Source organism: Coptis chinensis, chromosome 8 (assembly GCF_015680905.1).
Source record: "Coptis chinensis isolate HL-2020 chromosome 8, ASM1568090v1, whole genome shotgun sequence".
NCBI lineage: Eukaryota > Viridiplantae > Streptophyta > Magnoliopsida > Ranunculales > Ranunculaceae > Coptis > Coptis chinensis.
In genome coordinates, this window is record NC_141463.1 from 94,863,067 (window position 1) to 94,878,852 (window position 15,786).

At 39.0% G+C, this 15,786-nt stretch overlaps 2 protein-coding genes across 2 annotated transcripts; one reads left to right on the forward strand and one right to left on the reverse strand.

Annotated features, from left to right (window-relative positions):
• Positions 1-11,458: 11,458 nt before the first annotated feature.
• Positions 11,459-12,640, reverse strand: LOC147484655 (uncharacterized). The gene has a single exon (XM_086579786.1). It carries the CDS (start codon positions 12,638-12,640, stop codon positions 11,459-11,461), a length of 1,182 nt encoding a protein of 393 aa, XP_086435912.1.
• Positions 12,641-13,982: 1,342 nt separating this feature from the next.
• On the forward strand, positions 13,983-14,432 carry LOC147484656 (uncharacterized). The gene has a single exon (XM_086579787.1). The coding sequence runs from the start codon at positions 13,983-13,985 to the stop codon at positions 14,430-14,432; it is 450 nt and encodes a 149-aa protein (XP_086435913.1).
• Positions 14,433-15,786: the final 1,354 nt, after the last annotated feature.

Consider the following 15,786-nt stretch of genomic DNA (forward strand, 5'->3'; position numbering starts at 1 on the left):
TGTGTGCTGCTGTTGAAAAACGAAAAAAGTAGCCCAATTAGCTTACTTTGCAGTGACGAAATGAGTGGCTTTGCATTAAATGGCACCGAAAAAAATGGGTCCTGTATTGGGCACTCACCAAGTTCGATTTGGCAGCTTCCAGCCCAAGCCCAACAGCCAAGACCTCAGCGTCCCGGTCATCTCTCTCGTGAGTTCTGATCCAAAAAAAAAAAAGAAAAAGAAAAGAAAAAAAGTATTTGTTACTTACGGACCCCAATTTGTGTTGGGCAGACTCCCACAAAAAAAACTATTATTACAAGTGTGTCATTTAGTGCCAAAAAAATCTAAAAAAACAATTATTATAAGTATGTCATTTGGTTCCAAAAAGTTAAATTCGAAAAACCCCAAACTTAAACGACATTTGGATTTCGTTTGAATAAGAATCCCAAACGACTTGGCCACACCGTTTGGGACTTAGTCCAAACGACCTACCACACCCGGTCAAGAGCCTAAAAAGCGAGAACTTTAATTTTTTTTCAAAGTTGAATTCAAAAGCATACATGACCGATCGCAAATGCGGGTCGAGTCCAAAACGCGATGTGGCCATGTCGTTTGGATTGGACTTAGAAAAAAAAATGGTCACACCGTTTGGAGTTAGAAAAATCCCCAACGATATGCCACACCATTTGGACTAAGTCTCAGCGATATGGCCACACCGTTTGGACTTACTCCAAAACGATGTGGCGTGTGTCGTTTAAGGATTTGAACTTTGAAAAATATAAAGTTACATTTTTTTGGGCTCTTGATTTGGTGTGGCCAAATCGTTTAATTTAAGTCCAAGCGGTATGGCTTGAAGTTGTTTGGGATTTAGTCCAAATGACCTAGTCGGGTCGTTTAAGTTTGGGGTTTCGAATTCAATTTTTTGGGGACCAATGGCATACTTGTAATAATTATTTTTTTTAAAAAAATTTGAAACCAATGGCACACTTGTAATAATTGTTTTTTTTTGTGGGAGTTTGCCCAATACAAATTGGGGTCCGACAGTAATAGGACCCAAAAAAAAAAAAAAATCTCTCGAACCGGTCATCTCTCTTGTGAGTCCTTGATTTTATATTCTGAGTTCCATGATGGGCTGAGATGGAATTTGACAGAAATTATTTAAACCAATTATTCGAATTTCTTGTATTAATCGTCATTTTTTGTATTAATCACTCCTCCAATGTTGAGTTGATCAATATATGCATTTGTACTAGTGAAGAAATAAATAGTCAAGATATACAAGTGCCAAACCAAATTATTGTTTGAAAAAGCCCCAAATGACCTAGTGAGATCGTTTTCAAGGTGCCCTAAACGACTCATTGAGATCGTTTTGTATATGGGCCAAATGACCCAGTGAGGTCGTTTGAATGTCTTTGTTTTGTATATGGGCCAAACGATATTGCGAAACCGTTTGAGTGTACACTCAAATGACCTGAGGGTTCGTTATGGCGAGACCGGTTGAATTGGTTGTTGAGCCTAGGCCTTGTTGGAAAATTTGTAATATGGTAAACTTCTAATATATTTATTTTTTTTGGGTTTGCCCAATCCAATTTGACGAGTGCCCAATTAAATCACCAAAAAAATATGTGTTTATTCTAGTGAGAGAAAGCTCCGACTTTCTCACACGGTCACACCAGAAAACACTTGAGTCAAGTCTGTCCATAGCTACAAGCCTTTCTTCTTCTTTTTTCTTTTGTTGGTACAAGTCTTCGCTATTAGATTATTGTCAGAAGTTTAAAAATGACAAGGGTGCAATGTTATTGTCACAGCCCGACAGCCGTCTAAAAAGAACAAATATTTGCCACACTTAAAAATTACTAATTATCCCACCCACCTAGAATAGAAAACAGTACTCACCCTTACAGTGCTCAAGGCCTCAGGCTAAACCTAAATATGACAAGGAAATTGTGATCCAATATTGTGTCAAAATGTTAATCCGCCAACGCTATCGGTATAAATTTATTTATCTATACCGCCAGTTTTAACGATATATATAACACGTATGGTCTGCATGCCAGTAGAATCGACAGCTAGAAAATTGTTTGACCAAATTTATTTTCAAAATCTTTAGTTTTGGTGAATTACATTTGTATCATTATTATTTTGTATTTGTATACTAAAGAGAAAAGGCAAAATGGAAAGAAATGAAAAAAATATTTCCCATACGCCTTTGGAAATGGCGGCTAGAGAGTTTTTTATTTATTATTATTATTATTATTATTATTATTATTATTATTTATTATTATTATTATTATTTTATTATATTGCACGTCATTGTCAAAAGCGGTTAGAGAAGTATTTTTGTTTTTTTTTGGTACCCCATTGGAGAAAACCATTGGGTCTTCAAACGCTACTTCACTAACATTATACATTATTCTATTATGGTTTGGTGTGATTGCCCCAAACCATTGGACTTAGCCTTACTAGAGAGAAAATTCAAATTATTTATGATATGGATCTGGTTACATCACCTACATGCAACAAGTGGGAGAAATGTTGTTCGGAAGTAATTAATGAAACCAAGACATTTGAAAACAAGTGGACCCAGTGTCATATGGGGAGTTCTCATAGCTGGCCCTGCATGCAATAAGATTTATGCTGTTACGTTTGACGAATTGCTTAGAATATATGACTTCGTTAGATCAAAAGTAGAATAATCTGGACAGATAATGGAGTGACGCAGGTGCAAACTAGTAAAGTTGATAAAATCTTTGGGTGATGATAATGTCAGAAGTCTGGGACTCGAACCATCAAGAGATAAATTACCGTGATACTAATGTAAACACAGTGAAAAGTGAGCGATTTTAGTGTTTTTTTTATGAAGAGAAGATCGTCCGCTTCTTTATGAATTTGAACGGGACATCCTTTTTGGGCCTACTGTTACGAGTTTACGTTATTTTCTTTGTTGGGTTTTGCTTAGCTCACCTAATCAATTCCCATTTCCTTCTCAAGCCCAGAGAGTAGTCCTCCAATAAGCCCAATGGATTAAGTCGCGTTTTACTCAATTATGGCCTAGAGATTTTCAACTTATCTGCTATTCCAGCTATGGTGACTTCTTTTCCAACACTTTCTCTTCTCATAACGTACAGTGTGGGCACTGCAACGTAGGATGTTATTTATGCTAGGAGATACATATAGTGGTTAGCTTGTTAGGTTAAAGGGATTGAGTGTGTAGAAGAAAAAGAATAAAAGATAGAGGCACAAGAAGAAGGTAGGGTTTAGAGTATATGTTACTCTAACCTACAATATATATATTTATACTAGAGATGGAATAACCAAAATAGCAACAAGCTAAATAAGGTACGGTCTCACACTTATAGAATATGTGAGACCGACACTACATACTTCAACACCCCCTTCAAATTTTGGAGCATAGATATGCTTTCATGCCCAAACTTTGTTACCAATATAACTCAAACTGGGCCGAATCATCGGTTTGGTGAAGATATCGACTAACCCGATCTCGAGAAGCCACATAAGCGAGTACTTATCTCCTTTGTTTCAACCTTATGTTTGACATAATGAGACAATCTACCTCTATGTGCTTAGTTCTCTCATGAAATCTTTGGATTAGAAGCGATATGAATGGTTTGATTGTCACAATGAAGAGGGATCGGTAGTTGTACCTCGAAACCTAACTCATGTAGCAGATTATGAATCCACATTAACTTCATGATCCCTCGAGCCATAGCTCTATACTCGACCCTCTGCACTAGACTTTGACCTGTTGTTTGCTTTTTACTCTTCCATGTCACCAAATTTCCACAAAGGAAACAACAATAAGTGGTGGATCGTCTATCTGAAACCGATCTGCATAATCGAGATCGAATATCCAACAACATCAAAATTTCCATTAGAGCGATAGACCAATCCGACCGGAGAACCTTTCAAATACCTCGAATCACGAATAAGCGCACGGTAGTGAGGAATCTGTGGTGCATGCATATACTGAGATACTACACTAACTGCAAAGGAGATATCACGGCGAGTAATAGTAGCATATATCAGCTTTCCCACCAATCTACGGTATCCCTCAATATCGGCATACATCTCTCCAACATCCGACTGGAGTTTGTCGATCGAATCCATAGGAGTCTCTACTGGGCGAGCTCCTAAATTACCTATCTCACTAAGCAGGTCTAATACATACTTTCTCTGTGAGAGATGAATTTCACCAGGGAACCTGGTAACTTTAATGCCTAAGAAATACTTCAGTTCTCCTAGATCTTTGGTCTGGAACTGTCTTGAGAGATTGATTTTAAGTCGATCAATACCCTGTTTGTCAAACCCTGTGACAATGATATCATCAACATACACAACTAAGACAATAATCCCTTGCTGGGTCTTTCGGTAAAACACGGAATGATCATATTCACACCTAGTCATTCCTGTAGGAATCGTTATTTCAGAATGAATATTTCTACAAACCGCGAACACCATGCGCAGCGGAATTAATGGGTGTCCACGATTTGTGATTGGAAAACATACCTTTTATAATCGGCTAAGATGTAATCTCTGAGAATCTAAGCTATGAATCCGAATCAACAATCAACCCCTTGATCTTCTGTTGTATTCCTTTAGAATAGATTGGACGTTGTATGGACAACGATCTACCAACCCCTTTCTTTCTCACAAAGCTAGATCCAATTTTGGATCTATCTTTCCTTGCCTTTTTTTCTAATCCAGTGAATAGTGATATCGGCAAAGAGAAAGAGGATTCTATTTATAGGCTACAACAGGGACCATGAGGAGAAATTAGGGTTGGGCCTCCTGACGGGCTTGGGCTTCCCATGTTCGCCCAGAACACATGGCCCAAGTCCGTCAACAAATGGCTTATTCCACTAAAGGGCATTGTTGCACTCGCCTCTAATCCCAAATTACGTAAAGATTTATGGGCTCCATATTATATGCTCGTTGATCTTCCCGTGTTTAAGATATCGAATGTTCGTTGATTAAGTCAAGTTACTGACAACTACATTAATCAACTTCTTATGTCCTTGAGTAGTACCACTCAACTTCATTGTCATGTCGGAATAAATCCACTGCGGGGTTTACATGACAATCTTTTGAGCTCCTCGAGGGGACATCATCAACCCGACTTCACGTGGGGTCCGCAGTTCCTTCTATAATAATCAAAGACACCTTACATACAATATCATTACCCAATCCATTGAGTTTGTTGATTCACAAATGAATCTCACTCATTAATGATTTAAAGCAATGTACAATGCATGTAAGTGCCCGTTATTATATCCGGATTAAAAGGACAAGTATCCATAATAACAGAGGTGATTGTTCTCTTATATAGTCAGTACAAAGAGAAACAACCTCACTTGGTTCTGTTCAATACACACAAAGTGTACTAGTATAATCCTATAGTCAAGATAGACTAATACCAGATTATACTACAGCCGTACCAATGGTTTGTCCATATCCATTTAGGTTGTGAATATTTACTTATACTTTATAAAGTATTGATGATATGATCTTCTGTGTGTTCACACCATATCATCTACAACATAAAGTATTAGACACATGCATATAACTAATAACATATATAATATGCATAACATTTGCCCATATGATTCTCATTCAAAATATAAAGAATTAGAGTTAATACAAAAATAATGCTTTTAGTATATAACCCTATCAATTCCATTAGCCATCAAAACCTGACCAAACTTCGCAAACCAAGCTCTAGGAGACTGCTTGAGCCCATAAAGAGACTTCTTTAATTGACAGACTTTCCCCCCTTGAGCAATAAAACCATGAGGTTGAACCATATAGATTTCCTCCAGAAGATCGCCATGTAAAAAGGCATTCTTCACATCCAACTGAAACAGAGGCCAGTGATGATGAACAGCAAGAGAAATCACAATACGCATAGAGGCGAGCTTTGCAACCGGAGAAAACGTCTCGGAGTAATCAATACCATACGTCTGGGTAAAGCCTTTTGCAACCAGACGAGCCTTTAAACGAGAAATAGTACCATCCGGATTATGCTTAATAGTGAAAACCCACTTACAAGCAACTGCTTTCTTCGGAAAGGAAGATGCGTAAGAACCAAGTGTCATTAGAATACAAGACACTCAACTCCTGGAATCTATTGCTTGCTTCCGGCCGGGGATGAGATAGATCATCCCTCAGTTAGTTAGGCGGACGGAGATGACAACAAGGGCGTAGCAAAAGACTTGGCGGATGGTGGTAAATGATCGGTGGAAACATACTTAGAAATAGAATCTCGAGCATACTTACTAGGAAGACGATCTTGGCGGTGGGCGTTCAAGTTTTTCGGAGTGCAATAGGAACATCAAGGTCGGATGGAATGGCAATAGGATCCACGAACCGGTGGGAAAGGGGGTGAGGGAGGCGGAGCATTTGAACTTCGGCCTCAAACTCTAGAATGGGGCGGAAGTAATCTTGGGTGCGCCAGCCTCCTAGAAGGCTATCGGTGGCAGCAGGCGCTCTGGAAGGCGGCCGCGATGGGCGCAGGGGGTCTTCCATCCATCGCTGGACCTCGACCATCAAGGGGAGCGCGGTCGTATTTCTGGAAGGCCATTAGTAGGCCAGGTAATGCCTCTTTCTTCATGAGCTCCCTCATTTTCACCAAGATCATATCCAGCAACACCAGAGGGCATAACACACTCCTCAAAAGGTTCAGAGGACATCTTCCCTTCTAAAGAGTAAAACGGGACATCTTCAAAAAAGGTAACATCAACACAGACAAAAAATTTGCGCAGATGAGGACTATAACACTTGTACCCTTTCTATGTACGTGAATACCCAAGGAAAACACACTTAATAGCGCGAGGGTCTAACTTATCACGACCCGGCTGAAGATTATGAACAAAGCAGACACAACCAAAAATCCGAGGGGGAAGATGGAAAGAATATTGACCAGGAAAAAGAACAGAGTGTGGTGTTTTTCCCCTAATACTGAAGAGGGCATACGATTAATCAAGTATGTGGCGATGGGATCGCCTACGCCCAATAAAACTTTGGGAGATTTGTTTGAAACATTAAGCATCGGGCAACTTCAAGAATGGATATGTTCTTTCTCTCAGCAACCCCATTTTGTTGAGGTGTATCCACACAGGAGGTTTGATGTGTAATGCCATGGTCATCTAAAAAACTCTGGAATATTGTAGAGGTATAGTCTTTGGCATTATCTGTCACACCCCGAATTTCGACAGAATTCGGAAAAACAATATTTGTTCCCGACTCTTCGATCTCCGAGGTATGACGCACTCTCAACTCCCAAAAACCCATAAACAGTTTAAATATGCAGATAATTAAAAACCAATAAAAATCTAAGCTAAACAAAAGTCCTATTCATTTCAAAAATTTACAAATAAGATTAGGTTACAAATCTCTTTTCAATAACTCTTTATTTAAAATTACAAATGAAAATACAAATAACATTGTCTAGATTAAAAATCTAGATCACCTCAAGGGAAAACAAAACCTATCTTGAAATGATACGCTAACGCAAACCACAAGCAGCAGCCAACCTTCTTCAACACTAAACCTGTCAAGACTTATCAACTATGTTCATTTAATGAACACACCCGATAAGCAAACATGCAAATCGGGTCAGCATTATAAACAATGCTGGTGTGAGTAGCTCTAAAATACAATCTATACTTATACAAATATATACACAATCCAAACGGCAGTTAGTTCCTCCACCGAGGCGCCTTAACTTTCAACGACTAATACAACATCCTTACGTACCATAATTAAGGCAGGTAGTTCCTCCACTGAGGCGCCTTAACTTCCCACTAACCACACAACAAACCATACACATAATAAAAAGGCATTTAGTTCCTCCACGAGGTGCCTTAGATTCTAACTAAACTATAACCAGCCAAGCATATTCCATACTTACCTCATTTCATGCTTAATTACAGAGTGAGTCGTCTCTGCACAAGTAATTAGTTTGACCCACCCTTCTGCCAAACCATATACAATCATCTATCTAAAGATATATCATTAACCAACATACTACCATAATTATATTAATTAAGGCTTTTTTTTGTGTATCCCTAAAATTCACGTCGTATCTATGTCTTACCTAGTTTCCCTAGCTACCACAATCGCTTCCCAACGCCGAACATGTACATCCACATGCCTCCCCTTACGTAATGAACCACTCCGTGTGTAACTACCCTGAGCGGGATGCCGCACACCAGGTAACCCTCACACGAAAGTCATTATGTAAGTACTGCCACTATTCGGCATAAAATATCGCGCGTCTCGTTCTATTTTGCGAACGGAATAATCAAGCCACCATTCGGCTACGATTGCCCAACACATGGGTCAATCAACATCTTATATATACACCCTACATAAGGGCCAATCAAATTGCATACGCCCACACAGGGCAAATCACATGAGTTGTGGTAGCTAGGTTCTAGGATTTTCGTTACGTAATTTATTCAAGTGTCATTCATTTATGACTCATAATAATTCCACTATATCACGTGCAGGTCAAATACCTTATTGCACTAAGCCACAATATTTAGAAATATCTCAATTATATCTCATAGCCACTTTCATTCTTTCACGTGCCAATGTATTATTGCACTACGCCACACTCTCGTGGGAAATATCCACAAATACTCTACTAGCTAGCATCTCACAGATAATATAATGGAGTGTTTATACATTTATTTCTCCAAAACTATTGCAGTTAATATATATATCCCAACATATTATATAATGTCACAATTACTTCAAGTGTATCGCATAACATTTTTATAGCGTATTAGGAATATTATATCTCTTAAAGTTTCTATCTCATCACGTGTCAAAATATACACCATATCAACGTCAAATCTTGCTTAGATAATGACACCCAAATTTATACAAACTTCCACAGCATTTTGGCATTTGATTTGTCCATACAATCCGACAACATAAAACGTAGCACAATTAAACATTCCACAGTCCACAATCAAATCCCAAAAATCTAAAGTCCATGAATCTAAGTCCGTATATAGTTTAATACTCATAAAAACATATATATCTAAGTCTTATAAAAAAAAATTCCCCACTTGTTACGTGTCAATATATTATATGTTTTACACACTACTCACGTCAAATCTTAATTAGATAATGACCAACCAAGTTATACAATTTACGACAATATTTTATTACTACATTTGTCCATATTCTTAAATATGTGAAAAACTGGAAAAGTCAACATTCCACAGTCAACGGTCAAAGTCAAAGTCAACGCGTCATTGTCAAAGTCAAACTGTCGTTTCCATGTCCAACAGGTTCAGGGTCATAGCCATGGTTCAGGACTAAGGTCAATGTGCATGGCTCATGGGCTCATGACTAAGGTAATGGTTCGGACCCAACTGGCCAAGCCCAAACCTTAGAACCTGGCCCCAAAACTAACTTGAAACTGGTCCAAAGAAAAGCAATTAGTTTTAGCCCAAACAACTTAACCTAAACTGGGCCCAAACTAAACCAAAACTGGTCCACAACTTAATCTGGAACTGGCCCAACACACTACTAGATTTCGGCCCAAAACAAAACAAAGAGAACTGGCCCAAAACTTAACTTGGTTCGGCCCAAAGAAAACCAATTAGTTTTTAGCCCAAACAACTTAACCTAAACTAGGCCCAAACTAAACCAAATAAACTGGCCCATAGAATTTAATCTGGAACTGGCCCAAAACAAAACAAACTAAAATCGGGCCCAAAAACCATCTAAGGCCCAAGACAAAATAATAGAACTTTGGCCCAACCCAACTAACAAGCTAAGTCCCAAAAACTGAAATTAGATTTCGACCCAACCAAAACTTAAACATTTCGGCCCGGCCCAACAGATGGAACAGGTTGTCTTCCCCCATCAGCCACCACCAGCTGCCAAAATCGGCCACCACAACCTCTACTCCTCCGCCCATTTCAACCTAACGGTTTTAATCCTTGTTACAAACCCTATCACATTAACAAAAGCAAAAGCTCCATTCACTAAATCGATAACCCATCATCAAAACTAGATCTGGTTCAATCTGCCATTAATGGCTTCTTGGAGCTTTCAACGGCACTCACACCCCTCCCCACGAATCTACAACCCATCATCAGTCCACAACAAAACAAAAACAACAATGACACATTTACATAAAATTTGAACAGGCGATTTCTTGGTGCCACCATGAATGCATTTACAGAGCTCCGACAGAGCTTCGACAGCACCATCCACCGCTTCTAAACCCGACATCCCCCATAACCCAACCAACATCATTCACTTCTAACCTCATCAGTAAAGGTTCAAGACCACCCCCAACAGAGTTCAACCAAAAGTATAGGACGATTTCTTGCTATTGGGCTTTATCTGCCATTGATGCCCATAAACCTTCGACAGTCAATACGACATAATTTCCGATTTACTCGTTTATCAATACGACCGGAGGAAAATATTATCTACAGTAAGCCTAACAAAAAAAAATATATTGAACCCGAAGTAAAACTCTGACAGTACCGTAGATTTGGTGAAAATATAAAAATATAACCACTCACCTGTATTAAAAGCTCGACGAATTCCTCATAGTCCGAAGCGTCGCGCTCCAACGCTCTAGCCAACGAGTTTTCATCTCCACCTCCATTTTTATTATATTTTATTCTCTAAAAACCCTATTCTCTATAACAATGTGATTATATACTTGGGTTTGAAATCCAAGCCCAATACAGACTCGGGCCCAGAAATCAGGCCCACATATTCCAAATCCAATCAAGCAAATTTTTAAATAAATAAATAAATTAATTAATAAATATGCATTTTAAATACGGGCGTTACATTATCAGTTTGAAAAACATGCATGTGTGCAGAATACAAATTAGTAATCTCAGCATAGAATTTTTAAAAAACAGATAATACTTGAGAACGATTTTCCATAATATATACCCAACAAACACGAGAAAATTCATCTATAAATGTAATAAAATAATTGGCTCCAAAAAGGCCAGTGGTTCTACAAGGACCCCAGACATCTGAATAGACTAACTGAAAAGGAGCACTAGAACACTTATTTAACCTATTTTTATAAGTAGCACGACGATGTTTAGCTAACTCACAAACCTCACAACTGAAAGAGTGAATAATAGAAGAAATACTGGGAACTAAATTTCGCAAACTAGCCAGAGGGAGATGACCAAGACGTCTATGCCACTGAACAGGAGAAACTGAGACTATGAGAGCCTGCTTCTGGTGAGAGTGCCCATAATCATCTTGAAAGTAATAGATGCCCCCGTGCTCATAGCCCCCACCAACTAGTGTCTTTTGTGCGTAGATCCACGAAAAACACAACATGAGTGGAAGAAAACATGACATTACAGTGAAGAGATTGGGTGAGACGATGAACAGACAATAGATTAAAGGGGAAATTTCGAATAAGCAAGACTGAGACAAGTGATATATTACGAGTTAACTAAATAGTACCCCAACCAAGAATACTAGCCTTAGCCCCATTTGCTAATGTGACATATGATGGTATGTGAGTATACGCAAGACTAGAAAACAACTGGGCATTACCTGTCATATGATCAGAAGCTCCTGAGTCAATAACCCAAGAGTTGTTACCACTTGTATGAAGACATGTTTTACCTGAATCGGCTAGGGTCGCAGTGGGGTGGTCGGACAAACTCGATGAACTGGGAATAGCTTGTATCCGCTTCATCAGGGCTGCAAAGCCTTCTTGAACTCGTTGAAAATCAGTCACTTTCTGATCAACTACGGTGGCATTGTTGGCTTTGTGCAAAGGTGGGCGTCCTGTTATATCCCAACAAAAATCAGAACTATGATTTGTGTGCCCACAATGCTCACAAGGCTCAAAACTGCCAATACCACAACCACAGCCACTCCTTTGGGAACGACCACCCCCACGGCCATGACCCCCTCTACCTCCTCTACCGTCATTACCTCGACCAAAAGAGGGGTTGTTATTACTGCTTGGAGGGATCAATAAAGCCGCACTGTCATTGTGCCTTGGAGGAGGTGCAGGAATACGAGACAAACGAGAGTAAGCCTCAGACATAGTAGGGAGCTTAGATTCAGCTTGAACTTGGGCTTTCACATTAGCAAACTCGGGACGTAGCCCAGATAGGAACTTGGAGACTCGAAATTCCTCTCTTTGTTTCTTCAACTGATTTATGTCTGTAGTAAGTGGGTGATATATATTCAGTTCTTCCCACTTGCTACAAAGAGAATTGTAATATTCAGAGATAGACATATCTCCTTGAGTGAGATCAAAGATGTTCTCATACAACTGAAAGATACGAGAAGTATTCTGAGATTGAGAGTATGATTCTTGTAGATACTCCCAAATCTCCTTCAAGGTTTTAAAAAACTGCACAGTATTACAAACATCTTTCTCCATAGTATTCCACAGGAAATTCTTAACCAAGGCGTCATCTTTCGTCCAGGTTGTCTTTCCTTTATCATCTGGGGAATCTGTCAGATAATTTTTCTTACCTTTTTCAGTAAGATAAATAGTAATTGCCTCTGCCCATTGAAGGTAATTGGCAACACCCTCCAATTTGACATATGTCATACCAACAGAGAAAATAGACGTATTACCAAATTCATCGGATTTTGGAACAACATCAGTCATTGTAAAGAGAAGAAAAACTCACTTGATGAAAAAAAAGAATACTTAAACCGCTAAACCCGAGACAAAAGTACTATGATGCTGTGCCGAGGAGGAAGCTTTTAACCGAAAGACCGACCCTCTGAGTAGAGTAGAGATTGAGAAAACCAGCGAGATGACGATACCACACCTTCGCCTTATGAAAACCTGACGTACTCCTCTTTATCAATACAGAGAGATTGCGGAAACGAAACAATACTAAAACAACAACTAATACTAAAACTGGAACCTTGAAACTGAGGATCTCTCTCCTAGCATTCTCTAAACAGAGTCGGCTCTGATACCATGTTATTTATGCTAGGAGATACATATGGTGGTTAGCTTGTTAGGTTAAAGGGATTGAGTGTGTAGAAGAAGAAGAAGAAAGGATGGAGGCACAAGAAGAAGGTAGGGTTTAGAGTATATGTTACTCTAACCTACAATACATATATTTATACTAGAGATGGAATAACCAAAATAGCAACAAGCTAAATAAGGTAGGGTCTCACACTTATAGAATGTGTGAGACCGACACTACATACTTCAACATAGGATTTTGGTGGTAGTATGTTTTCTGGTAGGGAATATAGAAGGAGGACTCCAATGTCTTCTCCAACAACTACGAAGAACATCTTATTGGACAACTGGGATGTTTATGTCAAGGAGCTAAAATAAACCAAAATGATTTCATTTCCCATGTTTTTGAGTTGACACGCCAGACACTCAAATTACTAAGAATCATTAATACCTTGCCCCCACGTACTGGTGCAACAAACACCAATATAATGGGATTACATGAAAAAAGGAAATACCATCAGCATCATTGGGCGTTGGTTGTAATAATCTATATTTTAAGAAATATGGACCCATGAATGATTCCAGAGCAATATGAAGAAAAGAATTGAAGTAGAAAGCTTGTATATTGCTTTTTATGTATATAGCGCGACATGTGCTCATATAAGGCATGTATAGAGCGTGACCTGCGTCTCAGGCGTGACCGAATTCTAGTAGCTAGAGCGCGACCCGCGCTCGTCTCCAGTACATACAGAGCGCGACCGGCGCCTCGTGTTTCTCAAGTCACCGACTGTTTTGTTTCTTATTTTGTAACATCTGTATAAACAATTGTAACCTCTTTAGAATTCAATCAAGTAAATATAGAATTGAATTGAATTGAATCCTCTGGTTTAACATGGTATCAAAGCCAAACCATTGAAATCCGCTGCGTATTACAACCATTAATCAAACCATTCTTGAATCCTTGAATCTCAAATCCAAAAAAATTTCCAAAACCTAAACCCTAAACCTAAATTTTTTTTTTTTTTCTGCAATGGCTGGATCTGACAACAATTCTTCAAACGTCATTTATCACCACTACACCCCACAAGACAACTCAGCGTTCCCAAAATCTATTTTATTAGATGAGTTTAACTATACCATATGGGCTCCTCTCATGCGGATGCGTATTGGAGAAAGGGGAAAGATTGGTTTTTTGACTGGCGCAAAGGTTGAACCGGATATGAATTCGACCGAATATGAAATTTGGGCAACAGATAATGAAAAGGTGAAAAGTTGGCTTATTGATTCTATGGAGATTTCTCTTATGAATCGATATATTCGTCTTCCTACTGCAAAAGACATTTGGGAGGCTCTGGAGAAGACTTTCTATGATGACTCTGATGAATCTCGAATTTTTGAATTGAATACGAAGTGCTTTGAAGTGAAGCAGAATGGGAGACCTATTCCTTCCTATTGCAATGAATTGGTGGCCATGTTCTAAGAGATTGATCAAAGGGTGACCTCCCAGAATAACAATGTTGCAGCTGTAGTCTAGGACACGTCAACAATGTCCAGATTGCGGGTTCATATGTTTTTGCGTGGACTCGATTCAGAGTATGATCAGGTGCAAGGACCCTAAATTTTCCTTGGAGCAAAACTATGCTTACATTCGCAAGGTGCAATCAGAGAAAAAGGCTATGGGGCGTGGTGTATCAACTGAATCCTCTGTCTTGGCTGTTCATAGCAAAACAATTACTCCACCCGGTTTCTCTAGTTCTTCACGCCACCCTAAAGGTAAATCCAATCCTTATGCAGATAAAAAGTGCAGTGTTTGTGGAGAAGTAGGTCATAGCAAGGAGAGATGTTATGAAGTGATTGGCTATCCTGATTGGCAGGACTTCGCAAAGAGGCCACGAAAGAATATAAGCAAGGCTGCCATTGCTAATGTTGTGCATGGACATCCAGACCATGCTTCGGCTAATGTAACTCAATTAGGTATGAATGGTAAGGTTATTTCGAATAGTACATGGATAATTGATTCGGGTGCATCTGACCATATGAAAAATGACCCTAGCCTTGTGGAAAGTCTTAGAGCTTCATCTCAAACCATTGTTTCTACTGCAGATGGCACTCCAACTCCGGTTAGCGGAGAAGGTTCTATTGTGTTATCTAAAACCCTCACTCTTGATTCTGTCTTAGTTGTTCCATCCCTTGCTTATAACCTATTGTCTGTTTGTCAAATCATTCTAGCACTTACATGTACTATGACGTTCTATCCATCCTTCTGTGTTTTTCAGGACATTCTGACTCGACAAGTCCTTGGTTATGGTGTTAGAAGGGGGAAACTGTACTATCTGAATTTGATAGAAACTGGATAGAAACAGAAGAATTCTCTGGGGCAAGCTAATCAGGTCAATAGGGTCGAGAATGCAAAAGAAGTTGTGTGGTTATGGCACCGTAGGTTAGGTCATCTTTCGTTTAGTTATCTTAAAAGGTTGCAACCTCAGTTATTTTTAGTTGTTAGTGATTCTGAGTTTTATTGTGACATTTGTGAACTAGCCAAGAGCCACCGTATTTCATATTCACCAAGTATTAATAGATGTCATGTTCCTGTTATGAAAATTCACTCTGATGTTTGAGGTCCTGCTAAAGTGTTTTCATTTTCTGGAGTTCGCTATTATGTGACGACTTTTATTGATGATTGCACTCACATGACTTGGGTGTCATTACTGAAAAACAAAAGTGACGTATATGAGATGTTTACTGGGTTTTACAAAATGGTGGCGACACAGTATCAACAATCTATCAGGGTTTTTCAGTCTGATAATGGTGGCAAATTTGTGAATGGCCTCATG

What these genes read in the sequence shown, in the direction of transcription:
- LOC147484656 (XM_086579787.1), top strand. Translation starts at nt 13,983, where the DNA reads ATGGCTGGATCTGACAACAATTCTTCAAACGTCATTTATCACCACTAC.
- LOC147484655 (XM_086579786.1), bottom strand. Translation starts at nt 12,640, where the DNA reads ATGACTGATGTTGTTCCAAAATCCGATGAATTTGGTAATACGTCTATT.